We start from the raw sequence: 23,182 nt of genomic DNA on the forward strand, positions 1-23,182 counted from the left end.
AACCAATCCTCCTCGCAGCTCTCTCCAAACTCTGCGCAACCACTCCCCTAGCTCCAACTTCGACTGCGGCATTATAACAGCACCAACCTTTCGCCTGAATCACAGCCTGCAGACCGCTGTATCGGTCGAGCTTGTACTCGTGCGATTCAGCGATCCGCTCTTCAGATGGTTAAACTAAAACCCAATCGGGTAAACAAACCACCTTGTTATATCAGAATTATAAATTGTTACAGTCCTACTAATCCTAAATCAGTCCAGAACCCTCAACTAGCTGATCAATTTTATGGTGAGCTTCTTGAGGCTATCAGTGTTCCTGCTCGATTTGAAGTATGGATGTTAGGTGACTTCAATGCCAAGTTAGGCAAGCGTTCACTTGTTGATGAAGAAAATGGTTTACAGCAGCACATAGGTAGGCATGGTGTTGGTAGAAGGAACGAGAATGGAGAGAGATTGTTACATTTTCTGGCAGCAAATGGCTTATTTGCTACCAATACTTCATTCTCCCACAGCAGCAGGCATATAACTACACGCACTGGATGGATAAGAGACCAATCCACCCGAAAGAGTAAACCATACTTCTCACAGATAGACTATATACTTTGCAAGTCCAGGAGCAAAGCACTACTGACTGATGCAAGGTCATATGCGGGAACTAAGCACCGCAGTGACCACAAGCTTGTAGTTGCAAAAGCAGATTTTTCCCTGCGTTATAGTTTCTACAGGAAGAAGAGGACTACTCAGAAGGCATTCAACACAACCACTCTTGTAGGTAGCATTGCAGCGCAACAACAGTTTAAATCTGCACTTACTGTTAATATCAACCAACTTGTATCTGAACCTGACTATTCTTCTAATGATACTTGTCAACAGTTCGGAAAACTATTTAAAAGTGTTGAGACTGCTGCCATCTCCACTGTGGGTCTACGCGAGCCACAGCGAAAGAGACACCACTCTTCTGATAGTGAAGTTGTTGAAATGTCAGAGGAAAGAAAACGATTGCTACAACTTCTGAATAATAATGAATACAGAGACAGAAAGGACTTGAGATCAAAAATTAACAAACTCTCAAATGACATTAAGAAGCGACTGAATACTCTCAGAATAGAAGTTGCAAACAGTCTTGCAGACTCTATCAATAATACAGACGACGGCCGTAAAATGTTTGAAGCTGTCCGGCAACTATCAGGTAACAAGAAATCAGACTCCATCTCTGTTTTTAATGACAAGAATCAACTGGTAGATAATGAGAGTGACAAAGCTGACATTATACGCAACTATTTTGAGCAACACTACACAGGACCAGACAGTGAACCTCCACTTGAGCCGTTTGTTGGCAGTCCTCAGCCACTAAACAATCCCATAACATCCTTTGAAGTGGAACAAGCTGCCAAAAAGCTAAGAAATGGTAAGGCTGTTGGTCCTGATGGTATACCAAACGAATTCCTTAAACACTCCCCACCTATTTTCTATTCTACATTTGCACAGCTGACCAATCAATCTTTTGAACGTCATGAACATGTACCTTCATTCACTGAAGGATTCCTTACCCCACTGCAAAAACCTGGTAAGCCACGTGGACCTTTAAAAAGTTTGCGCCCTCTTTGTCTTTTAAACGGCACCAGGAAGATATTGTCCATGATAGTCCTTAGACGCATTCAAAGACAAGTTTCTCAGTACACTGGACCTTGGCAAAATGCCTACAAGCCTGGCCATAGCTGTGCAAATATTGTTTGGACACAACGGATCCTAGTTTCAGTTGTAAAGGAGAAACGCTGGTCTCTACACAAAATGGGTATTGATATGTCATCTGCATTCGACACCATTAAGAGATCAGTTTTGCTAGAACTTCTTGCTGATGCTGGTTGTAGTGAAGACGACATCCGACTGGTAAGGTACCTACTCTCATGTACCAAACTGAAGATTAAAGTGAGGTCTACCGTATCAGGGGAGTTCATTGTCACGATAGGTGCGTTCCAAGGTGATAGTTTGTCTGGAAACCTTTTCACCCTGTATTTGGCTGGCGCACTTTACCACCTTCGTGCCTTTATGTCTTATCTAAGACCCAACCCTCCGTTTGCTGAAAACCTGCTACCTCTTGAGTGGGAGTACGCAGACGACGCAGACTTCACAGACGAGGATAAAAAGAATTTGGAGTCCATGTTACCAATATGCAAGGAGATATTGGAGGAGTGGAATCTTTTTGTCAACGAATCAAAAACAGAGTTCACACATATCTATCTGGCCGAGAAGAACGAAGTTGATGACAAAGGAGAGCCACTTCGAGGAAGAGAGCCCTGGAGATCATCTATCTCACTTGGTTCCAAATTGTGCAGCAACGAGGACATAAAAAGACGATGTATTCTGGCAAATCTTGCTTTCCAAACCTACAAGAAAGTTTGGGAACAAGGTAAACGCATACCTCTTAAGACCAGACTTAAGATCTACGAAGCCCAGGTGGTCTCCGTCTTAATGTATAATTGTAGCTGCTGGGCAGCTTCAAAGCAGCTACTGAGTAAACTGGATATTTGCCACAGAAAGCATCTGAGGCAAATCATCAGAATGACTTACCCTAATATAATCAAAAACGACACCCTTTACAAGAGATGTGAAGTGGTTCCACTCAGCGAGCGTGTTGCATGTGCACGATGGAGGATGCTCGGACATGTCCTTCGCAGTGATAACAACTCACCTGCACAGCTTGCATTACACTTTGCAGTAGAGAGTCAGAGTACTAAAAAGGGTAGAGTAGGTAGACACCAGTCGAACTTGCTTAAGACTATTAAATTTGATTTAGGTAGCAGGAACATTCCATTATTGTAAATACAGACGATTTGTACAATTTAAGACTTTTAGCCTCTGATAGAGCGGGATGGAAGAAGTTGTTATAGCTTGTGTATCAGTTTTTATTTTTTTTCTGGCTACTTATCAGATCTTTAAGATGTTCATTTATGTTCTATTTTTGATTTGAATAAAGTTATATAATAATAATAAGATGGTACTGTTAGCTCCCACCAAATAACTGTCTTTGCCGACCTTGAGAATATCACAAGGTCCGGCCTCAGCCGTGTTTCCACAATCTCACTGGGAAACTTAAGCTGCCCCTCAAGGTCTGACAGCACTATCCAATCCCGATACCCACTCAGGATCCCAAAACCACGACTCTCCTTCCGGTCGTCTGTACCTGCTTTTCTTTTCCCAGCAGGAACAAAATCAATGAACTGCCTTCCATCGCCGGCCTTGTTCTTATAAGTGTTCACTCGGCGATCACAATGGAAGACAACCTGTTCAGAGATCTGCTTCAGAACCTTGTCGTGCCGCCATCTATATCTTCCTTGACTAAGGGCCACCTTACACCCAGCCAAAATGTGCTGAATGGTGCCCATCCTCTCCTCACATAACTTGTACTTCCCATCCTCATCTTCACTCCACTTGGAAACCATAGAGGGGGTTAAGAGGGTGCCGTACACAGCACTTAGCATGAACCCAATAAGTGAGTCACCATACTTAAAAAGTGTATGCCAGCTCAAATCTGTCTTCATTACGAGCTCTTTCCACTCACCCCACCTGCTCTGCATCTCCAGAGAACCTACTTGCACCTCCCTCTCTCTTTCAATGTTCTCCTTCACTCTCAGCATAACCTCCCTCTCTCTTTCCCGCTCATCCATCCTCTCCCAAGGTTTTTTCCAGTCACCAAAACCGATGCCAACTCTTTTTTGAGGTTGCACCATCCCTCGCACCGATTCACAGACCAAATCTCTTCTGGCCTCTTCCAGTTCTGTCTCAGGCCTCCAAACTCTACCAGAACGAACTTGGGGCTGGACTGCTTTAATCAGGTCATCCTTAGATGTCTGATAGGATTGCAACAGTCGACACTTCTCTATCTTCCATGTATCTGTCAAAATGCTCACCGGTAAGGCCACACTGGATGATTGACTAAACAGACAAAGACCACTCAGAGTGTGCCCCACCCCTAACCACTTCCTGAGGAAACTATTGGTATTCTGTTCCCATCTGGTAACTGTTGTGATCGGAATATCATAGATGGCAAGAGGCCACTTCAGTTTTGGAAGGACCATGTACTGATATCCCCAGCACTTCTGGAGTCCAGTAAGGGAACTTTCATAGAGTCTCCGAAGAAAAGTGTTAAGGTCGACCTTGGTTGAGTCGATGACTGATTTGTCATTTCCTTCCACTCTTATCCATCTCCCAAGGAATTTTATCGGCTTCTCTGACACATTCGGAATCACCTCACCACCCAACTGCAAACACAACTCTTCTCTCTCCACCTCCTCCTCTCCTACCACTACCTCCTCAACCCACCTCACAGCCACTCCCTTCTTCAACACCAGTGCTCTGGACTTGGAGGACTTTAACTTAAATCTGGACCAGTCCACGTACTTCTGAAACACATTGAGTAACGTTTGCATATCCTCTGCACGTGCGGTCGTCAGACAGCTATCGTCCATAAACAGCTTCAGAGTTGGTATCGGTGTGTCATCCTTGATGTACTCAATGCTTTTCGGAACCTTAGACTTTAGGTGTTCATGCCCAAGGTTCATGCACAAGACAAACAAGATGACTGATATCACACACCTGCACCCCATGAAGATTCCTATCTCAAACTGCTGCCAGTCTGATGTCACCGTTCTTGAGGAGAACCTTCCGAATACCCCGGAGAAGTACCGTAGGATAATATTGATAACCTTCTCGGGGACGTTGTAAGCGTTAGCCAGGTCAAGCCATACCACACTCAGATCCTTCTTCTTGACCTTTGCCTCCTTCAGTACCTCCCACATGGCACCAAAATGCTCCGTGCACCCACGGACGCCTGGCACACCACCCTTCTGTATAGAGAGGTCTACGCGTACCGTGACGTAGATTAACCAGCCCTGAGCTCGTATCAATGTCAAGTGTCAAAACAATATGGCTAAAGTCTCCACTGGGGTGCTAAAGGTCGAATTAGTTGATATTCACACTCCTTTTAAGGCTGATTACATCGGACCACTAATATAATACGTTAGCAGAAAATTCGCAAAAGAAGTAGCTTACAAGTACAACTACGTTTGAAACTTGGCAATCTGTTGACGGGCTCGTGACACTAACACACGCGACGGTCGCCAAAGTATGGTCTACTAGACGAAGTTGCCAGACTTACTGCCAATTTAATATCACGTGACATACTGGCATACACTTAAACTCGAGCGCACGTCAAAAACGACCAAAACATATGGCATCAGACCCACTGTATCATGTGCGTTACGTGCAATGTCCGCCGTTAAATTACCTAAATGCCAGTACGTACGTTCGTCTGACGCTTGACGTTGCGACCTCAACTATTTTCGGAGGCTCAAGAGGGGACACTGGACACGTGTGTCTGGTGTCAGGCCAGGCAAGTACATTTTATGTGAATTATCTCATACTGTTCTAAAAACTCGTTCAAAGGTTTGATCCTTTTAACGACAGGCATGAAGTAAAATATCGGTTTGGTTAATAAACTTTGAGAATATCAATAGATTTTCATCAGCCTTGGCATTAGACTCAAAATTAGACTCAAAATATATTTATCTAGAGTTAAACGACTCAAAAGCGGTCAAGCCTAATAATTTAATAAAAAGAGTTTCCATCCATAGCCACGTAAAATCAAATAAAATAAAGCTTAATGCTTAAGCACGAACATTTTAAAAATCAACATAACATCTTTTGAAAGTTTCAAAATAATTCAATTCGATGTGACTGAAGGAGCAATTTTTGCGATTACGCTCTAAAATGACTCAATCGTAAATGAAAATAAAATGACGATGAAAATGTTTGGTACATGGCTTAACCAGCATAAAAACAGCCTCAAAGCGCAATTTCCCTATATCAATAAATCATCCATGCGTATGATATGTACAATATTGAAAAATATAATTTTAATCGAGAGTAAAAATGATAAATCTACGGTTGTCATAAAAACGTGATTTGCGAAACATTTAATTTCAAGGAGACATTTTGTAGCAAAAATTTTAAAAACAAATTTTCAAAATTCACTTAATTATGCACAAGTCATAAAAATTCAAGATTGGGGTTCAACGTAGTTGCTTGGCATCATGCCAGTATGTCCCGTTCGAGAATTTGTTCCGACCATCCAACCTTCCGCAACAATTTCCGCATTGATAATAATATCTCCCTCCTTGATCGTGACCTCGTCCTCATCGGCAGCGTCGTACTCATACACGGCAACAAACTGAAAAAACGTTATAATTAAGCTATGTTTATCTTGGACATGCGATAAGACATTTAAGAAGGTTATCTAGGGCCTTTGAAAGAATCACTTGCATGAAAATGGAAAGGATATACAAATTATAGTTGGTAAATGCGGCAGGAGAAACTTAAGGTTTAGTTCCGTGTTAAGCACGGTGCTTTTCATTGAAGGAGACATCATATTATCGCTCAGTTAGGGGTTTTATTTTTTGTTTTTTTCGAAGATAAAAAAGTAAGATCGTCTATTGCTAAAATCTGTCTCATCGATGATGATATTAAGAGTGGAAAGGAACAAAGTTAGTCAAACATCAGAATCCCTGTGAGACTATGACAGCTCTGTCGTGGCGGTCACTGTCAGGCGTCAACTGCTCTGCATCCCAGTCAATAAATCCTTCAGTTTCTGATCGATTTTGCGAGTCCAAGTTCACCGGCCACCACTCCAAAGCGCTAAGAAGCTGTTACCAAGCATATAGCCAGGGGGATTCTGATTGTTGACCCTTCGTGACAAAGCAAAGGTCCAACTAAATGGGTTTTTCGACAAGTAAGGAATTCGTTCAATCTCACACGGTTAAATACATTTTTAAATGAGGGAAACATGTTGTAAACAGACGTTAACTGCTTATATTAAGGGGCACTCGAAAATAGGTAGACGAAGAAAGGTTGTGTGATTACTATCCTAAATAATTGTAGGTAGAAAACTCTGAACTGAATAGAAGACTCTGAAGACCTGAAGACCTCGACAGTGAATTGAGTGACTTGTGTGCTATTATAAGATGTGGGGAAATAATCACTGGTAATTATAATTGAAGTGCTTCATAAGACAGAGGCACTTGAAGTGATGCTGGGCCTGAGGGCCGCACTTACCAACTACGGAATCAGGCGCTCTGAAATAGTTAGCTGAGGCCACTTGTTATCTTCAACTCAACAACTATTTTAATGTACATTTAATTTACATTTAATTTTACATTTTCTATAGGAATCCTAAATCGTAGCAGAAAAACAAAGCTGCGTCAGCGCTTTCTTTTTTATTCTAAAAGCATATTTTTACTAAACGCTATAAAACCAGTGACTCTGATATTTTGACAAGTTATGCAGCACAATATACCGCTCTGCTCAACACCGCAGCCTACATTACTACTGTAGTAATACTACATCACCTTAACAACCATACTTTGAGACAATGATTACATGTTAATTTCTGCCAACAGACAGTTCAAACAGCCAACATTACAAAACTTATGAACACTAATTAAACAATTAATTACTGAATTAGTTGGTCACGTGGCTGTCACGTGGTAAGATTTGCACAGCTCACTTACTTATTCGGTTGCCTCTTCGTTTTCTTCCTATTTTAGATAAATTTCATTTAGTGCTGCCGAAAAGCCTACAAGCTTAACTTCAAAATTCTAAAAAAGGGGGAAATCGAACTTTCATGCGGTGCCAGAAAAGTGAGCCGAACCTGAGGGGCTGTTTCGACGGGAGCAGGGGGTTCAGCAGCCACTTCCTCTTCAGGAGCAGGGGGTGCTTCTTCAGCAGCAGGGGGCGCGGCTTCTTCTTCAGGGGCTGGGGGCTCTACTACTGCCTCTTCGTCACTGTCGACCTGACAAAATAGTATTGATATATTAATAAAGGCTAACAATACAAGTAGCTAAGCTGGTTGTTATAAATTATAGATCTGTGTGGATATAAGAACTCGAAACGACAGCGCAGAGCTTTGGTTAATTGGTTGCACAGGCAGTTTTTAACGTACAAGGGTTTTAGTCAGCAACCTGATATCACAGTGCTGGCAAGCACGACCGCCACCATTATACTCACTATACTATTTACCCCCTATACTATTATACCCCCTTTACTGTTTTTCAGGCATAAAGACTCACCGAAAGTAGTTCAGCAGGCATATTTTAAGTTCAGAATAATTTTATTAAAACACTCATTTTATGATTTAGTATTCTCTGGTGTTGGGCCATCCCTTGGGTTGTGGAGCTTAGTTCTGCTTCCTATAGGTCTATATTGTGCATTAGGCGAATTTAAAAGTTGAAAATCGAAAAGTTGCACACGTGGGGACACGCCTAAATTGATTGAAAATTGCTAAAATCACTGAAAATTGCTATTTTCACGATTTTTACCAACTTTTGAGTCCCGTTGAAATGTAAGTTCTCATTGAAATCTTTTGAAACTTTGTTCGTTTATCAAACTATATATAAAATACCAACATGCAAAAATTTACGGTGATTCAATATTAAATGCGCACGCAACGTCCGCTCAAAGTTTGCACGTGCGAAAGGTGAGAATTTTGCCCATTCGTGATGTCGATTGGATTCTGCTTTCCCACGACAGTTAAATGGCATTATATATGAATTTAATGCCAACTTGAATGAGTATAAAGTGGCATATTCAGTCAGTGATCGACAGATATGCTTATCTAAATACAAGGAAATGTTTTCAAAGGTAAAATTTCGAAATCGTTGAAATTGCGTCCTTATCAATGAAGTTATCACTTTATATTTCGACTTTGTAAAGTACCCTGACATTAACGAGGTCTGATCGTCATCTTCTTACAGCGTTTGATGTCTGTGTGAAGGTAAAATGGTGACATCATCTGGATCAGGCAGGGGTCGAGTGTTATCGGGATTACTTCTGTAGTAGTTATACAGCAATAGTCAATACTAAGGTATTTCCGCAGTAGTCCCATTACCCTGACATTAATCAAAAAGAGATGATATTTGACCAAAACCCATAATTGGGTAGAGTGGACCGCTGCCAGTGTCTCTCTTTTCCAAAACAAAAGTAAATGGTATTAGTTTGAATGACCGTCTGCAAATGCAAAATGATACCGAGAATGAAATCGGTCGCTCGCTTTTCCCATTCATTTACAATTACAATTGTAACAGATTAAGAAGAACTACCTGAAGCTGAAGGCACCTGTACTTGGCAATAACGATTCAATAAACATCAGCTAATTGGACACTAACTATACCGCCCTTATATTATCCCGAAATACTAGGTATCGACCCGAAAGCAACCAAAATAGATTTTTACAGCATGTGATTGATGCAATTAATCGAAACTTATTTATACAATTCGTAAGCCGTGAATGAATGGGAAAAGCGAGCGACCGATTTCATTCTCGGTATCATTTTGCATTTGCAGACGGTCATTCAAATTAATATCATTTACTTTTGTTTGGGAAAGAGAGACACTGGCAGCGGTCTTCTCTACCCAATTATGGGTTTTGGTCAAATTACAGTATAGTGATAAAAATAACTTATTCAAAAAATACTTAGGGACATTTACTGTAGTGCTATAGAAAATGGGAGACAACTGAGTTGGATAAGTTATGAAGGAATATTGGATGATATCAATATAAGTGCAGCTGGTTTTGGATGGAAACAAAGTGACCGTAGTCACAAATAATTCGACGTGCATTGTACAGTACACTTTTTGATAAAATTGTAAATCCACATTCACAAGTTATTATCTATAATTACGATCTGCCTTGTTCAAACTGCTTCTATTTTTCTTTATCCTGGAGAGTTTGGAAACGCTTTATATCAGTGGCTAGGCTGGCGGCTGCAGGTAAATTACAGCCGCTTCTTCATGGCAAATATTTTGCCGATAGTTTATGGCAACTATATACAACTGTAGCCGCTGATAACTGATATAGCCGCTTGTTTTTAGCAACTAGATTGCGGCTAGTTTATAGCAAATATTTTGCCGCCACTTTATAGCAACTATTTTTTCGCTTGTTTGCAGCCATAATTTTACCGGAGCCTGCATTCCTGCTGGATCCTGGAAAGCTGCCGCGAGTCCTTTTACCTAAGTTAAATAAATTACGCCCCAAATTCAAATACTTGGTAAATGGTGATCAATCGAAACATAAAATTATGACAATAGGTTAATTATACTATGAAGTATGATCCAATGTTTTGAAGTACCTTGTTAGGTTTGGCCTCCTCAGCAGGTGGGGCCTCAGGCAACACTGGTTCAGGTTCAGGTTCAGGCACAGGCTCTGGAGGAGCTAGAACCTCGGCAGGGGCCTCCAACTCATTGGAGACAAGCACATCAGGGCTGGCGGAGCGGGGGGCCTCCTCTGGTTCGGAGGACACGGACTTCGGCTTATCATCTGAAATGGGCGTGCTTGATATATTTTATTTGATATACGGTGATTTCGATGCTGTTGCTTTTGAAGACTATGAAAACATTACGCGCAATCTTTTTGAATTGGGATTGTCAATCCAAGGGAGTTGCAGCAACATAGGAACAGGTACAAGAAACTATGTAGCTAAAACGATGAAGTACCAATTTTAGCGCTAGACCATTTGTTTGGGCGTTATTGATACAATTACAAGGTGATATTTCAGCAGAAAATGGAAGAAGGCCATTATATATGTGTAAATATAGCCTCAAGTTCTGAAATTATGCTGATGATGATGAGAATGACCCGCTTAAAGATGCCAAGGATGGTGATCGGTGAGTGAGAAATACAGCGGGACACAAGCGAGCGCACACAAGCGCACACAAGCGAGCGCACACTTACCGTCATCTACTTCTGTATACTCTCCGTTATGAGTTATAACGTATCCTAGCAGGGTTTACATAATTTAAAACATTTAATTTACAATGATAAATAATCCCCACTTCTCTATTGTGACATTAGCAAATTTTTGTAACCAGTTGGTAATTAATTGTTAAGCGGACTTAGTGGATTATGAATACTAGTCATTTTATTAATACTAGTACTTTTGTTAAAGAAATTGTGTAATTCGTAATCATTGAACGATTTTTTGCCCATTATCAAGACCATTTCTGCTCTTACTTTTGCGCAGCTCTTCTGCCGCATCCTTTTATTAATTAACAATCAGTCCTACCCTTCTATTTGAAATCCTTAAAACAACAGTGATTTCTCTCCGGGGAGACAGAGGGGCGAGAAAGAACTTTGTGGATATAGAGAGTCTCGATTTGAACTTGGAGCCACAAGGCCAACAAGGATAAATTTCAAATGTTTCTGCCAATATTTCAGTTGGGAAATATATTGAATTTTTGAAGGTTTCATTTTATATAATAGGGTAATTGTGATATTATGTGTATATTGTTTGAATACTTTTTATATACTATATTAGAATCTGTCCTACCCTACCAGTTTTCTTAAATACAGAAATACTATCATTAATTGCTAGCAGTGTACGCTTGATCATCTTTCTAATATCGGATAAACTGAGATCGGATAAACTGAGTTCTAATGTACCGTCACAATAGTGACTTTAATATAATATAGTTTTAATACTTTCAACACTATTATATAACAAATAATTTGAGGAAACGATGTTACTGAGTCGATATATCTTAATGTTGTCATGGGGATTGGGTTGGCAAGTCCCCATACATCGTGGTCCGGTAGTTTCATTGCGTCTTAATATAATGGGATCGAAGTATTACGTAGGCAAATATTCGAAATCGATTATTTCAAATAAGTTACGTCGTTTCGCAACCGCCATGCGGTTGGTGCGCGCGCGTTACGTTCGATCACACGAACGAATGGCTCGCGAACAGTCCGTTGAAAATATTTTGTTGCACATTCCATCTCGTTAAACAAGTAGACCTGTTTTCATATTCATGAGAATTACACATCGCTGCGTCCTGAAGTACGTGAATAATTCATCGAGTTGCAAACGTATGATACACGGAGCTATATATCCAAAGTAAAGGCTATGTGTGGCCTAATTGCAGCTAACAATTGATGACATGGATCAGGATGTTGTAAGATTTCGCTGGTTGTCGATGTAGCTCCATAATGTGACAACAACTCTATTTGACTGTGAGATCTGGAACACAGGTTCAACCTTCCAAAAACTTCCTTATAAGGGCATGCTATGAGCACGATATTTAGGCTGAACATCTGACGGTGAACGCTCTTCACTCTTGTTCGACAAATTAGCCAGCCCACCACGCGTTACCCTGCCCGATTTCCCGTAACGACCCATCACAGAGACGTTACGCAAAGTCCAATACGAGATGATAGGTAGCGAAACTTCACTGTTACGCCACTGCTGCACAGGTCTGTTATTTTGCAGGGTGGAGTGTACAGCTCGCAGCACCCATAATGTGTGCTGACTGCTGCAATCTGCTAGTTATTACATTGCGCTTTTACCCAACAACTCTATCAAGTAAAAATACGAGAGATAACGTCACTTTCTATGGTTTTGATCTATTTCAAGATCTTACGTAAGACTCCACTACTATTTTACAAAGGTTCATGACGTGGCTGTAAATACTAACTACCTGTGTACTAGACTACCTGACTCCACAAAAACAAAATATTAATGGAAGCTTTTATATAGTAAAAGAGCCCCACATACTCCCTTAAAATAAACTAATAGGGATCTGATAAGATCAGACCACAGCGAATGTAAAGGAGCAATACCGTTATCATATCTACAAGTATTTACCAGGAGAAGAGAAAGCAGGTCTATTGAGGGGAGTACTAGCAGGGTTAGTGCGGTCCTTGCCGTGGTACTTGAGCGAGGAGAGTTGGTTCTGGGACTTCTTGGCGCGCAGACTCTCTGGATCATCAGCCACGCTCATCTTCGTTCCTTTCACACTTTGATTGTAATCTTTGTGGTAATTAATCTGAAATTGTGCGCGTTAAGTTAAATTACTTTATGATCTTATTTAAGTTATTTGTGGGGTTTAGTGTCCGTGGAATGGGATTAATTTGTATGATTTTACTTTCGTCAGGAATATGTATTTTACAGTATTCATTGTCACAACATACTTTTCTGTCAGAGTATTACTATCAATAAAGTAACAATAACGCTGTAATTTATTAATATGCAGGACAGGATAACTCGTAACCAGTAATAATTACTGCTAGTCCTCTATTAGACAGACTGGTAGTCTGATTGGTGTTCTAAGTGGGCGTATGATCCTAAATTATTTACACTGTAAGTCGACACGGACTGTAAATTAAGTCTTCCATCAACCTCGCCCACAGGAATCTACCCCCTTAATTTGAAGTCCTCTTTCAGAAGAAATATTTTAGAGCAAATAAGTAACAACCTTCCAAGGCTGGCCCTGGCCCTTGATGGTAGTAATAATGCAGACAATGAAATGGATATAAAATGTAACAGGCACATTTACAGTAATTAGTGATTTAGAAGCTCCAGTTTGACAGGTTGTTCTGGATACAGTGTTTTGAAGAAGGAACTCCAGATTGAGCAATTGTCTACTTGTTTGTAGGGATAAAGCAAAAGATAGCACTTCTACATTTAATTTTATCATTATTTTTATCATCAGTTCAAATGAACACAAGTTCAGAAATAATTAGGATAGAATCTACATTCTACAATAATACACAATCTTATTTAAACATAAAATGTTTAAAACTAAATTCCTATCGCTGTTTACACCAACCAAAGTATAATGGTTAAATGTTTACATAAACGAGTTTAAAGAGATGCTGTACTTGAAAAAGAGAAATAGTTCACGATTAAAACAGTACAATTAAATTCCTCAACCAACTCAACCGTTTCTCTGATCTTGTTTTTTAACAAACATACACGTGGGTAGTGTTGGCTTGCCCTCTAATCTTCTTTCCTCCCATGGTCCAATGCGCACTACAGGACTGCCCTTTACAGGATATAGCAGCACATTTACCTTCGTTAGCACCACACAATTTCATCATATTATCCAAACTTCCCTTGCCAATCTTCTTTGTCTTGAGTCTATACCCGGCCTCCCATCTCCAGCACTGTAAATCTACAGGCTCCACCATGAAGGAGGAGTCCTTCTTAAAGAGATCAGATCCGTTACTCCGGTGGATATAGAGGTTATATCCGGAGTGCCTGAGAGTGTGTCCTGAATAGTTCACAGATCTTAGAGTTATCCCCTGGCCTGCAGCACCCTGTTCCACTGTGAACGAGGCATCTTTTCGGTAGAGATCTGAGTTGCTCTGGGAATCCACCCATGCTTGGTAGTTCCTGTGTCTGATGAATCCTCCAGTGACAGACTCCAAACTGAAACCTGTTCCAGCCAGACCACTTCTTACAATCCACTCATTTCCTGTCCCTGAGTCTGAGATCGCAACTCTACCATTGGACAGCCGACTTATAAAGTGGTTGGGGTAGTTTACTGAGCGTAGCCGTATCTTCTGACCAATCTGTAGTTCTGAAGCCAGTACAGAGGAGACTAAAGCGAGGAGAGCTAAACAGATCTTCATCATCAGGCTTACCAAATGTTAGACGTTTCGTGGAAATGAGTCAGAAAAATAGAATGTCTGGACCCCGGAAAATGTCAATCACATGGACCAACGGCAGCATGAAGTTACGTGGAGCTTTTAACTAAATAACGTTGATAACTTCCTCATACTTCCTGTCTTGTACCATGATCATTAGCTCTCAGATGGTTTAAACTATAATTGCTAGGACTTGTCATTGTTCATTTCAAGGCTTTAAAGTGGTCTTTATTTGTGCTCCTCCACTGCCCTCGTAAAATATTAGGGACCATAATCGTGTATTGTATACTGGTTTGCACAGTAGTAATATTCACCATTACAAACATGCCCACCAACACAATGATGGCTAAGATTGAGTCTAACATTTCCAGTTTCAGTTTACTCCTAAATTATCGCGAAACTTACGGAACATTACTAGAAGTTGAAGGGCGTCATCATTCACAACCAAAAACTGACTGCTAATCCCAGATGAGACAAGCCAGGTAAGATCATGCTGGCCTTGCTGGGTTGTTCATTCAGCAAATCATGTTTTTTACATAAGATAACTGGGTATCATGCTTTGATACTTTGTTACAGTAATTACAAGATTCTTTTAAAAGAGTACATAGTCCTTCGTCACGAATTTAGCCACCTTCAGATTACGGTTAGGCGGTTTTGTAACCCTTTATCAGAGTAGTAATTATGTCTTAGCGATCTACATAATTATACTACATTGATGATTTACCTTATCTGTCTACTCAATAACCCACATTATGAGGGCTCTGCGAGGGCTGTATCCTCCATAAGATCACAGTCAAGGGTTTTAGCCTCCGTCAAAGAAGAAATAAGATCGACATTAGGTCATGCTCTGTCTAATAGCTGTCCGCAGTCTGCAGTGCGAGACAATAGGAGCACGTGATCTTACAATGCTTTGTGTAATCATGTTCTCATTCAATAATGTAACCATGTGCCGGTAAGTAGGTTACTGCTAATAACGTACAGGTAAGTTACCACTAATAACCAGTTGCTGTTGTTTTTTGTGAAAGTGATAGTTTCTCTGAGTATCTGGGCCGGGTTAAACTGTTACTGGGGGGGGGGGGGGGGGGGGGGGGGGGGGGGGGGGGGGTGGGGTTGGTGTCTAACTGTGAAAGTTTAGAGTGTTATTTCATTGTCTAGTCCACGTCTCCAACACGTGATATGCAAATGTCAGGTCACCCTTACTATCCCCCCTCTATTGTTACCAGCTCCGCAGTAGCACTGGATCAGTAGCTGGTTACAACAATAGGGCCGCGATCACAATGTTACACATCAGTGTGACCCCTGTACTGATATATATGTGGGGTCAACGCTAAACTAGGCATCCAGTGCACGGCCTATTTTACTAACCTTGTAGTTGTGATCATTAGTTACTACTGTTCTGCTTTGGTAAAGCCATCTCCATTTCTACCTTGACAGGTATTTTATATTTTCAGAGAGACAGGAATAACGACCCATATAAAGTAGATGTAAGAATATTTTAGGACTCATTTTATCAACATGCAGTGGACTTTGTGTCCCTGTAATCCGTATAAAAGTTATCAATTTCAGATCATATCAAGTTACTTAGGAACAAGGGAGTCGTTAGATTCAACGAGAATTACAGTCAAATATTTAACATACCTGCGGTTCCTGACATGTCCATATAAGGTATTGAATAGGATAGAAGATAGATTAACCTTTAAATATATTTGGCGTTTCAGGGTCTATGGAAGGGGAGAGGTTTTACATTGCTGTAATCATATTCTCACTCTAACCAGCAGTGCTGACGTATTCGCCGCATATTACGGATATTTTCAGAGAAATCTTAAGAAATTATTTACACCCCACGTCCATCCCTTCATCCTTTCTAGAAATTCCGACTATTCTAACTTTCTAACAATCTGTAATTTACAAATATGTATCTCCCCCATAAATCAGCTGGTCACGGTTTATTGGCTAGCGACTGACCAGCGCGCTGTCCTATTATTACAAATCTTTTAACACATTTACTTGAATATTTGTACACTTGTCATCAGTCAGTTCACGTCAATCTGAGGACCGTCATTCGCCGCTCAGCTATGTTATGACACCTTATCAGATGTTACGAATATTTATATACCAAACGGTCGAAGCCGTTATCTCAAACCGGAGAAGTAGCACCGTGAGACAGATATTACTCGGCAATAGCCCAACATCCCGTAGGATTGATCACGGAAGTTTGCGATAAAGCCGGATAAAGGGCTAAATACACAATCTGTTATAAACCCAACAACATACCACGTCATACTTTATGATATCATGTTATCTGTTATATGTTTGGTGTAAAGTAGTAGGGGATCGTGTAGGGATGTGGTAAGTTTGTAATACGAGCGGTATATTTGGGGTTACCCAGCGGTGTGATGAGTGATGTATTATAGAAACCCTAGATCACTGATTAAATTTATCTACTGCTATGTTACGCGCTACCAGGCTTCTCAGTTTCAAGTGAACTTTTCGGAAAAAATCAAGTACTTGCTACCACTACGAAGTATGTGTATTGTTATCTAAAGTGGTGCCTGATAATGTTTCAGTCGCAACAATTAGTGGACAAATTACATTTAGTTGTCCGACTCTGTTTTAAACTGATGATTTGATTTTATTGAGATGGTTATAAACCCAGCCACACCCAGTTGTAATAGTACAGATCACCGGTAAACTTATTAAAACTATAAGAAATATAATACTCTAGCTGGGGATATTATTAAGTTATTACACTTGGTTAAGTAAGTACTCAGCCTCACAACTCAAGCTCAACTTATAAATGTTTAGTAGTTGACTTTCTGTAAGTTTTAACAAGCAGAACACACTTGACCACCACCATTTTGACGCTGTGATACACCGGCAGGAATGCAAAGCTACAGAAACGTGTGTAGGGACTAGGGTGTAGAATTACAGTCATGTGAAAAGTCAGCTAACTGCAGCTGCCTTGACTTGGGTTGTTTCCAGAAGAATTGTAAATATAGTTAACAATGCAGCGTAATAACCATACCAGCATATGGCGCCCGGTAATGAGTTTTAAAAAGGGTGTTTAACATATTATAACAACTAAGGTTATGATAATTAAGTAAGTTTAAAGCTTAAATATTAAATTAACTAAATGTAAATAAAACCCACCAGACTAAGGTTGTCGGTTTGTTTCTTTAGTCGTCGATTCTCGGGTGTATCAGCTACTGCTGTAAAGTGTGTCACCGGGTAGTGGCTGAAATAGGAACGGTTCGTAGGACTCCATATTCCATTACAAATAATCAATTTAAAATCCAGTAATATTTCATTAAAAGTTGCTGTTTTATCGTAATAATAATATGTAATAACAAGGTAATAATATGTAATAAAATGTGTACCATTATAATATCTACTCACACATTGCAGTAAGGTAGTTTGTTGTAACCCTTGTAAGTCTTTAGGGAGAGTGTTAAACTACAAGTCTCACACTTAAAGCAACCCTTGTGCCAGTACTGAAAATATTTTAACATTCTTAATACCAGCTTAGCTGGAGTGTGTTTAAACTTCGAATTCCTGAATCAGCATGATAATAATATGTTTACTAAGTATAGTTGGTATATTTAGAGGTATTAGTGCCCTGAGAACATTTTAACTTGGTGAATGAAGCCCATGACCAGGGATTAGACTTCGTAAAACAGCTCATGATCAGGCCAAAATCTTACCGTAGCAATTCAAAATAAGTTTCAATAAATTTAACCACTAGCATGTCTTATGCAATTAACCCGACTAAAGAATGTAGTTCAAAGCTTTGACTCATTTAACCAGACAGCTACAAAGTTTAGGAATTAGGATACCAATCTTGGCCGCCAATGATGTGTCAAGTGGATGTTTGAAATACATAGAAACACCTGCGCTGATTTAGAACTTTGAGCAATGCACTTTAAAAAAATTGTATCAAAATATACAATATACATCCTACTTAATTAATTAAAAACATCCTACTTATAAATCAACTTATTATATCTACTTTTAGATTATCTTGACGAATGATTACGTTGTTAAAGCAGATAAAGAATCAAGATAAGCTGTAAATTACCTTGTCAAGACAGTTGAGTTTCTCGACGGGATACACCGTCTTACTACACCGAGCACAGGGAGGATTCATGACTAGAGTGCTGGAGTTGTCTTGTTATTTACAGTTGATAATCTATTATCAATAAACAGTTAGGATAGACCTGACAGAATTGTCAGAGTTGCCGCCTTAATATTGTGCTAGTTAACTGGTTGGTTGGGAGCTGTCACGTGTCCAAATACCAACACTTCAGCTTCCCAAATAAAGTCAAATCTCTATAACAAAACAATAAAATGAAAAAAAAAAATGAAATAATCCAATCGTCCAATATAAAAAGGTGGTCAGGAAGGATCTATTGCTCAATATATCGCATTATCGCAAGTGATCAATATTTTACATAGCACTGTTCTGATCTCAAGATAATAGATCTGGAAAGTTCTCTAAAGTTCAAAGAAGTTACAAAAGGTATGATATAAGTTGAGAAGTAACAGATTACATAATGTAGCTAGTAGTATTTAACCATTATCTTTGTAGGCTACTCTTACTGTTAAGTGTTAAACCTTGAAAAAAGGTTAGAAAGTGTTACCGATGAAAGTTTCGTTAGAGGAACAGTTTATTTGAAAGATTATGTCACAGCATTATGTGGCATATATACCAAAAATCACACCAACGCAAAACATCTCATTGAAATTTGAGACGTGTGAAAGCTGTAAATCTGTTATCAAAGACGATAAAGCTGCATTTGAATCAATGCGAATTATAACATCGCATCTAGAATTCAATGAGCAAAAATCGCGAAATTGAAGATTTGTAGTTAAACATGAGACTGCGACAGCGATGTCACAGCACAGTGAAATATGCTATTTAGCATCTTCAAACAACTTTTATAATTATATGCGACATTCATTACACGTGGTGCGACGAAAAGCCGGATCTATTACACTAATTAGCAATTTACTGGCATAACTCTAGGACAAAGTAAGATTTGAGTAGAGGAAATCACAACTATAAAGTTGAATACGCATTGAAGAACATGCACCGTCTGCTCGGTTTGACGAACCGGTTTTTAAGCATCGAATTACTAATGTAATGAAGTGAAGAGGGTAATCTAGATGAGTTCTGTGTGTAACAGTGTGTGTGTAATCTATTCTAGCAACATGGGACATGTGGTAGTGACACTGTAGAGAATGTAAAAATACAGAGAGGAACAGTAAAAGAAGAGGAAGGGAACAGCAAAGGAATAAGTAGAGGAATAGTAAAGGAATAAGTAAAGGAAAAGAAGCGTAAAAGAGACATGAAGCCGAAGGAAAGCTGAAAATAACGTTTAACAACAGGTATTAATAACAAAGTGTGGAGAGTTGAATGTTTAGAGCATAAAATATGTAAATTGGATACTTTACTGCCATTGAATAAAATATAACTATCATCGACAGAAATATCACTTTAATGGCTGAGTTTTAATTTTGTTCTGAGGAAAGGAAACGGAAAGTCCAAACGTACGATGATTACATCACATTCACATGAATGAGGCATGTAAAGTCAGTTGTGTAATTAAGAAAGAAATAATATACATTTATCGATGTGACGAAAATAAACATTTCAAAGTGAAATGCTTCTTTCAGTGGCTTAATCAGGCACAGTAACTCTGCAGGACCACGGTTGCTGCGATTATTCGAGAAGATTTACAGTACAACCCTTAGTTTTAGTTTAATTTTTACAGAATAACCTCACTAATACTAAATTATGTAGGGAATTACCTTCTCTTGTAGAGTTGAACACCAGAAAGTGTACTGCAGACTTTACACTTGACAGGAGAACACGTTTTAAACCCCCGTCTTACAGCCACATGTACCCCGGTTATCCTGGTTCTAAAATGACGGATAATTGAAGATATGGCGGCACAAAATTGTGGTAACCAATAAGACATGCACAATACGATTACACATAAAAATAAGAATATGGTGTAAATTTCAGTGATGTCACACCATGTTTTTATTCGAGAACACTAAAGAATATATTCTACATAGTATTTATCGTATCTGAATATAAAACTAAGAAATTTACGCTCTAGAAAATAAGCTGCCAAATCGATAGATAGTTGACTCCTGCTGCACCAGTTAATTATAAATATATTGGACTTAAATAATATGTGAAATGTAAAACATCTAATTGAATAGATTCAGTGAATGTTTCCAATATTCTAGACTAAGAAAATTTGGAACATCAATAGAATTACATCAACTTTATAATTTCAATCTACCTGCAGCATGGGCACTCATTATACACATGATACATTGGAGTATTATATCATGTAAATTTATTGAAATAGCCTGCAGCAAAGTGAGAGTACGATAATGAATATGATAAACAGCTTGGAAGCAGAGATCATAGCTGTAAAGAAGAGGTAGACCTCAGCTGTAGTCTAGTATACACATTGCAAGGGAGAGCGATAAAGAGGGAGGGATGGAGAGAGCCGATGTAGCGATTACCAAGGACCTCATTCTGCACTGGGCCCTTACAAGCAAGCTAATATACATAATGCTATAATGGCTGCACTGGGGTGTAGAATAAAAGAATAGATCCACGTGCAGAGTATATACATTGAGGGTACCTCCACCAGCTAAGTTGCTCTGTTAAACAAGTGTAACGCGGCAGATTAGCTGGTAAGGGAGCTGGTTACAAGGTCAGTTTCCTGCTCTCTTGAGAAATAAGTAATAGGTAAATAAGGGACAAGGGTGCTGTGTTTAGTAGTGTGTAGGAAATTGTGTAGGAAATTGTGTAGGAAAGTGAGTAGGAAAGTGTGTAGGAAAGCGAGTAGGAAAGTGTGTAGGAAAGCGAGTAGGAAAGTGTGTACAGGAAAGTGTGTAGGATGGTATGTAGGAAATTGTGTAAGAAAGTGTGTACAACGCCATCTTAGGGGGGGCGCCAATTGCCAAATCGTCGTTTGAATGTGGGACAATTTTGAAAAACTTAGCTACGGTACTAGAGCAAAACTTCGCGTTTTTTAGAGATTATAAAGACGTATCCTCTAAAATCATCTAATTTGTCCAATTTGCGCCTCCTGGGGGGGGGGGGGGGGGGGGGGGGGGGAACAGGTTACGTTACGCCACTGGTGAGGTATGTGTGAGGTATAAAAAGGGTTCTAAGTCTGACCCTTTTACTAATGACTAGTATCTTATTATTATTAATCTAATTTATAATCTATAAGTTTAAATTATTATTATTATTTATCTTTAACTTGTATTCTTTAAAAGAACAGTTTGTTCGATCTTATGTTTTAGAATTTTTAGATGACCTTATTTCGAAGCAACAACATGGTTTTGTAAAAAGTAAATCTTGCTTGTCAAATCTTTAGAGACATTTGACACTATATTTTATTTGATATATGAATGTAAAGCATTTGATTCTGTTCCCCATTCTCACTTGAAAAACAAGCTTGAGAGTTAAAGGATACCTGATAATGTTTTAGATATCATCACAGATTGAGAGTACACAAGAGTACAATTATATGTAGAAAGAGGGACTTCAGATTGGCAGTATGTCTGGTCTGGTGTTCCTCAGATATCAGTGCTAGGATGATTATTATTTGTGTTACATATTAATGGTTTAACTGAAAATATTACAAGAATAGAGAATAGTAAACAGAAGCTACACTGCCCTTATGAGTTTATATAATATACATCTGAAGTATTTTAGGATAGGTAGAGGTGTGGTGCCTACCACAAGCAATGTGGTCGATTACACAATAGCTTCACTGCCCAGAAAAATGTACTTAGGTGTATGCCTTGCAAATCAAGTTATGTTATCCAGATCCGAGGTATATGTAGATAGATGGATCCTAGTGTGCCAATAATAATATGGTGCTTATGATAGGTGTGCACTGGACTTGTAGTTGGTAGTGCGCTGATTGTTTTTGTCATGGGATAACTGACGGTTAATCCATGTGATTGATGCGGTGCCCGGTACTCTTCAGTACAGCTGTCAGATTATGGAGTGGGAATGAGCAGATCTGGTGTCAAACAGTAGATGCGGTAAGAGTGGTACTAATATTAAGAATTGCCACAGTGCTTTTCTTCCAGAGAATGTAAGACCATACTGGAACAATCTCAATCCAGATGTCTAAAACTCTGGGACAGTTCTAAGTTTTAAAGTTAAATTAGAAGGATTTAAGAAAGAGATGATTTCTTTAAGTTCTGTAAATTAAGGTTATCTTACTGTATATAAAGCGAGACGATTTAAATGATAGGTATATCAGTTGCCATTTTACTGACACCACGGCATCAACTTGAACACAATTTCCGTGAGAGATATTCTGTTGAACATTTTTGACTGGGTCAAATGCTTATATGGTATTTTTATCAGTAGAAGAGAATGTGACAACCAGGTGGTGTCAAAATCACTAAATAAATGAATATTTAGTTAGAGTTTGGGTTAGGTTTAACTAAAAACGATTTTAGCGACTTGGGGATTAAACCTAAGATATTCATTTTGCTTTTCTTTATCATTAACATAATTGGTTCCCTCAATTCTTCCTAACACTACATTCGAAACATTCCAAAAAGTAACAGGAACCAGTTTAACTCTAAAGTGGTGTCAAAAAAGAACGATATTCATCGATTTATCACAATACTGAGGATAATAGATGTGGATACTGGTGG

The 23,182-nt window shown here is 39.3% G+C and overlaps 2 protein-coding genes across 8 annotated transcripts; both read right to left on the reverse strand.

Annotated features, from left to right (window-relative positions):
• Positions 1–2,685: 2,685 nt before the first annotated feature.
• On the reverse strand, positions 2,686–4,796 carry LOC134815441 (uncharacterized). Its single transcript, XM_063823976.1, has 2 exons — positions 3,034–4,796; positions 2,686–2,689 (listed from the first exon to the last, which is right to left on the reverse strand). Exons 1-2 carry the CDS (start codon positions 4,794–4,796, stop codon positions 2,686–2,688), a joined length of 1,767 nt encoding a protein of 588 aa, XP_063680046.1.
• A 686-nt stretch (positions 4,797–5,482) lies between these two features.
• Positions 5,483–18,652, reverse strand: LOC134815030 (LIM zinc-binding domain-containing Nebulette-like). Of its 7 annotated transcripts, XM_063823477.1 has the most exons (11): positions 18,549–18,625; positions 17,870–17,964; positions 17,624–17,708; positions 12,690–12,870; positions 10,781–10,825; positions 10,179–10,366; positions 10,009–10,059; positions 7,703–7,843; positions 7,563–7,589; positions 7,108–7,127; positions 6,136–6,226 (listed from the first exon to the last, which is right to left on the reverse strand). In XM_063823477.1, exons 1-9 carry the CDS (start codon positions 18,615–18,617, stop codon positions 7,563–7,565), a joined length of 882 nt encoding a protein of 293 aa, XP_063679547.1. In that variant the 5' UTR covers positions 18,618–18,625; the 3' UTR covers positions 6,136–6,226; positions 7,108–7,127. The 7 variants fall into 7 exon arrangements, with proteins under 7 accessions (XP_063679544.1, XP_063679545.1, XP_063679542.1 ...); XM_063823478.1 differs by lacking the exon at positions 7,563–7,589; XM_063823476.1 differs by lacking the exon at positions 7,108–7,127 and having other exon boundaries at positions 6,137–6,226.
• Positions 18,653–23,182: the final 4,530 nt, after the last annotated feature.

Source organism: Bolinopsis microptera, chromosome 5 (genome assembly GCF_026151205.1).
Source record: "Bolinopsis microptera isolate Bmic1 chromosome 5, MBARI_Bmic_1.0, whole genome shotgun sequence".
Classification (NCBI taxonomy): Eukaryota; Metazoa; Ctenophora; class Tentaculata; order Lobata; family Bolinopsidae; genus Bolinopsis; species Bolinopsis microptera.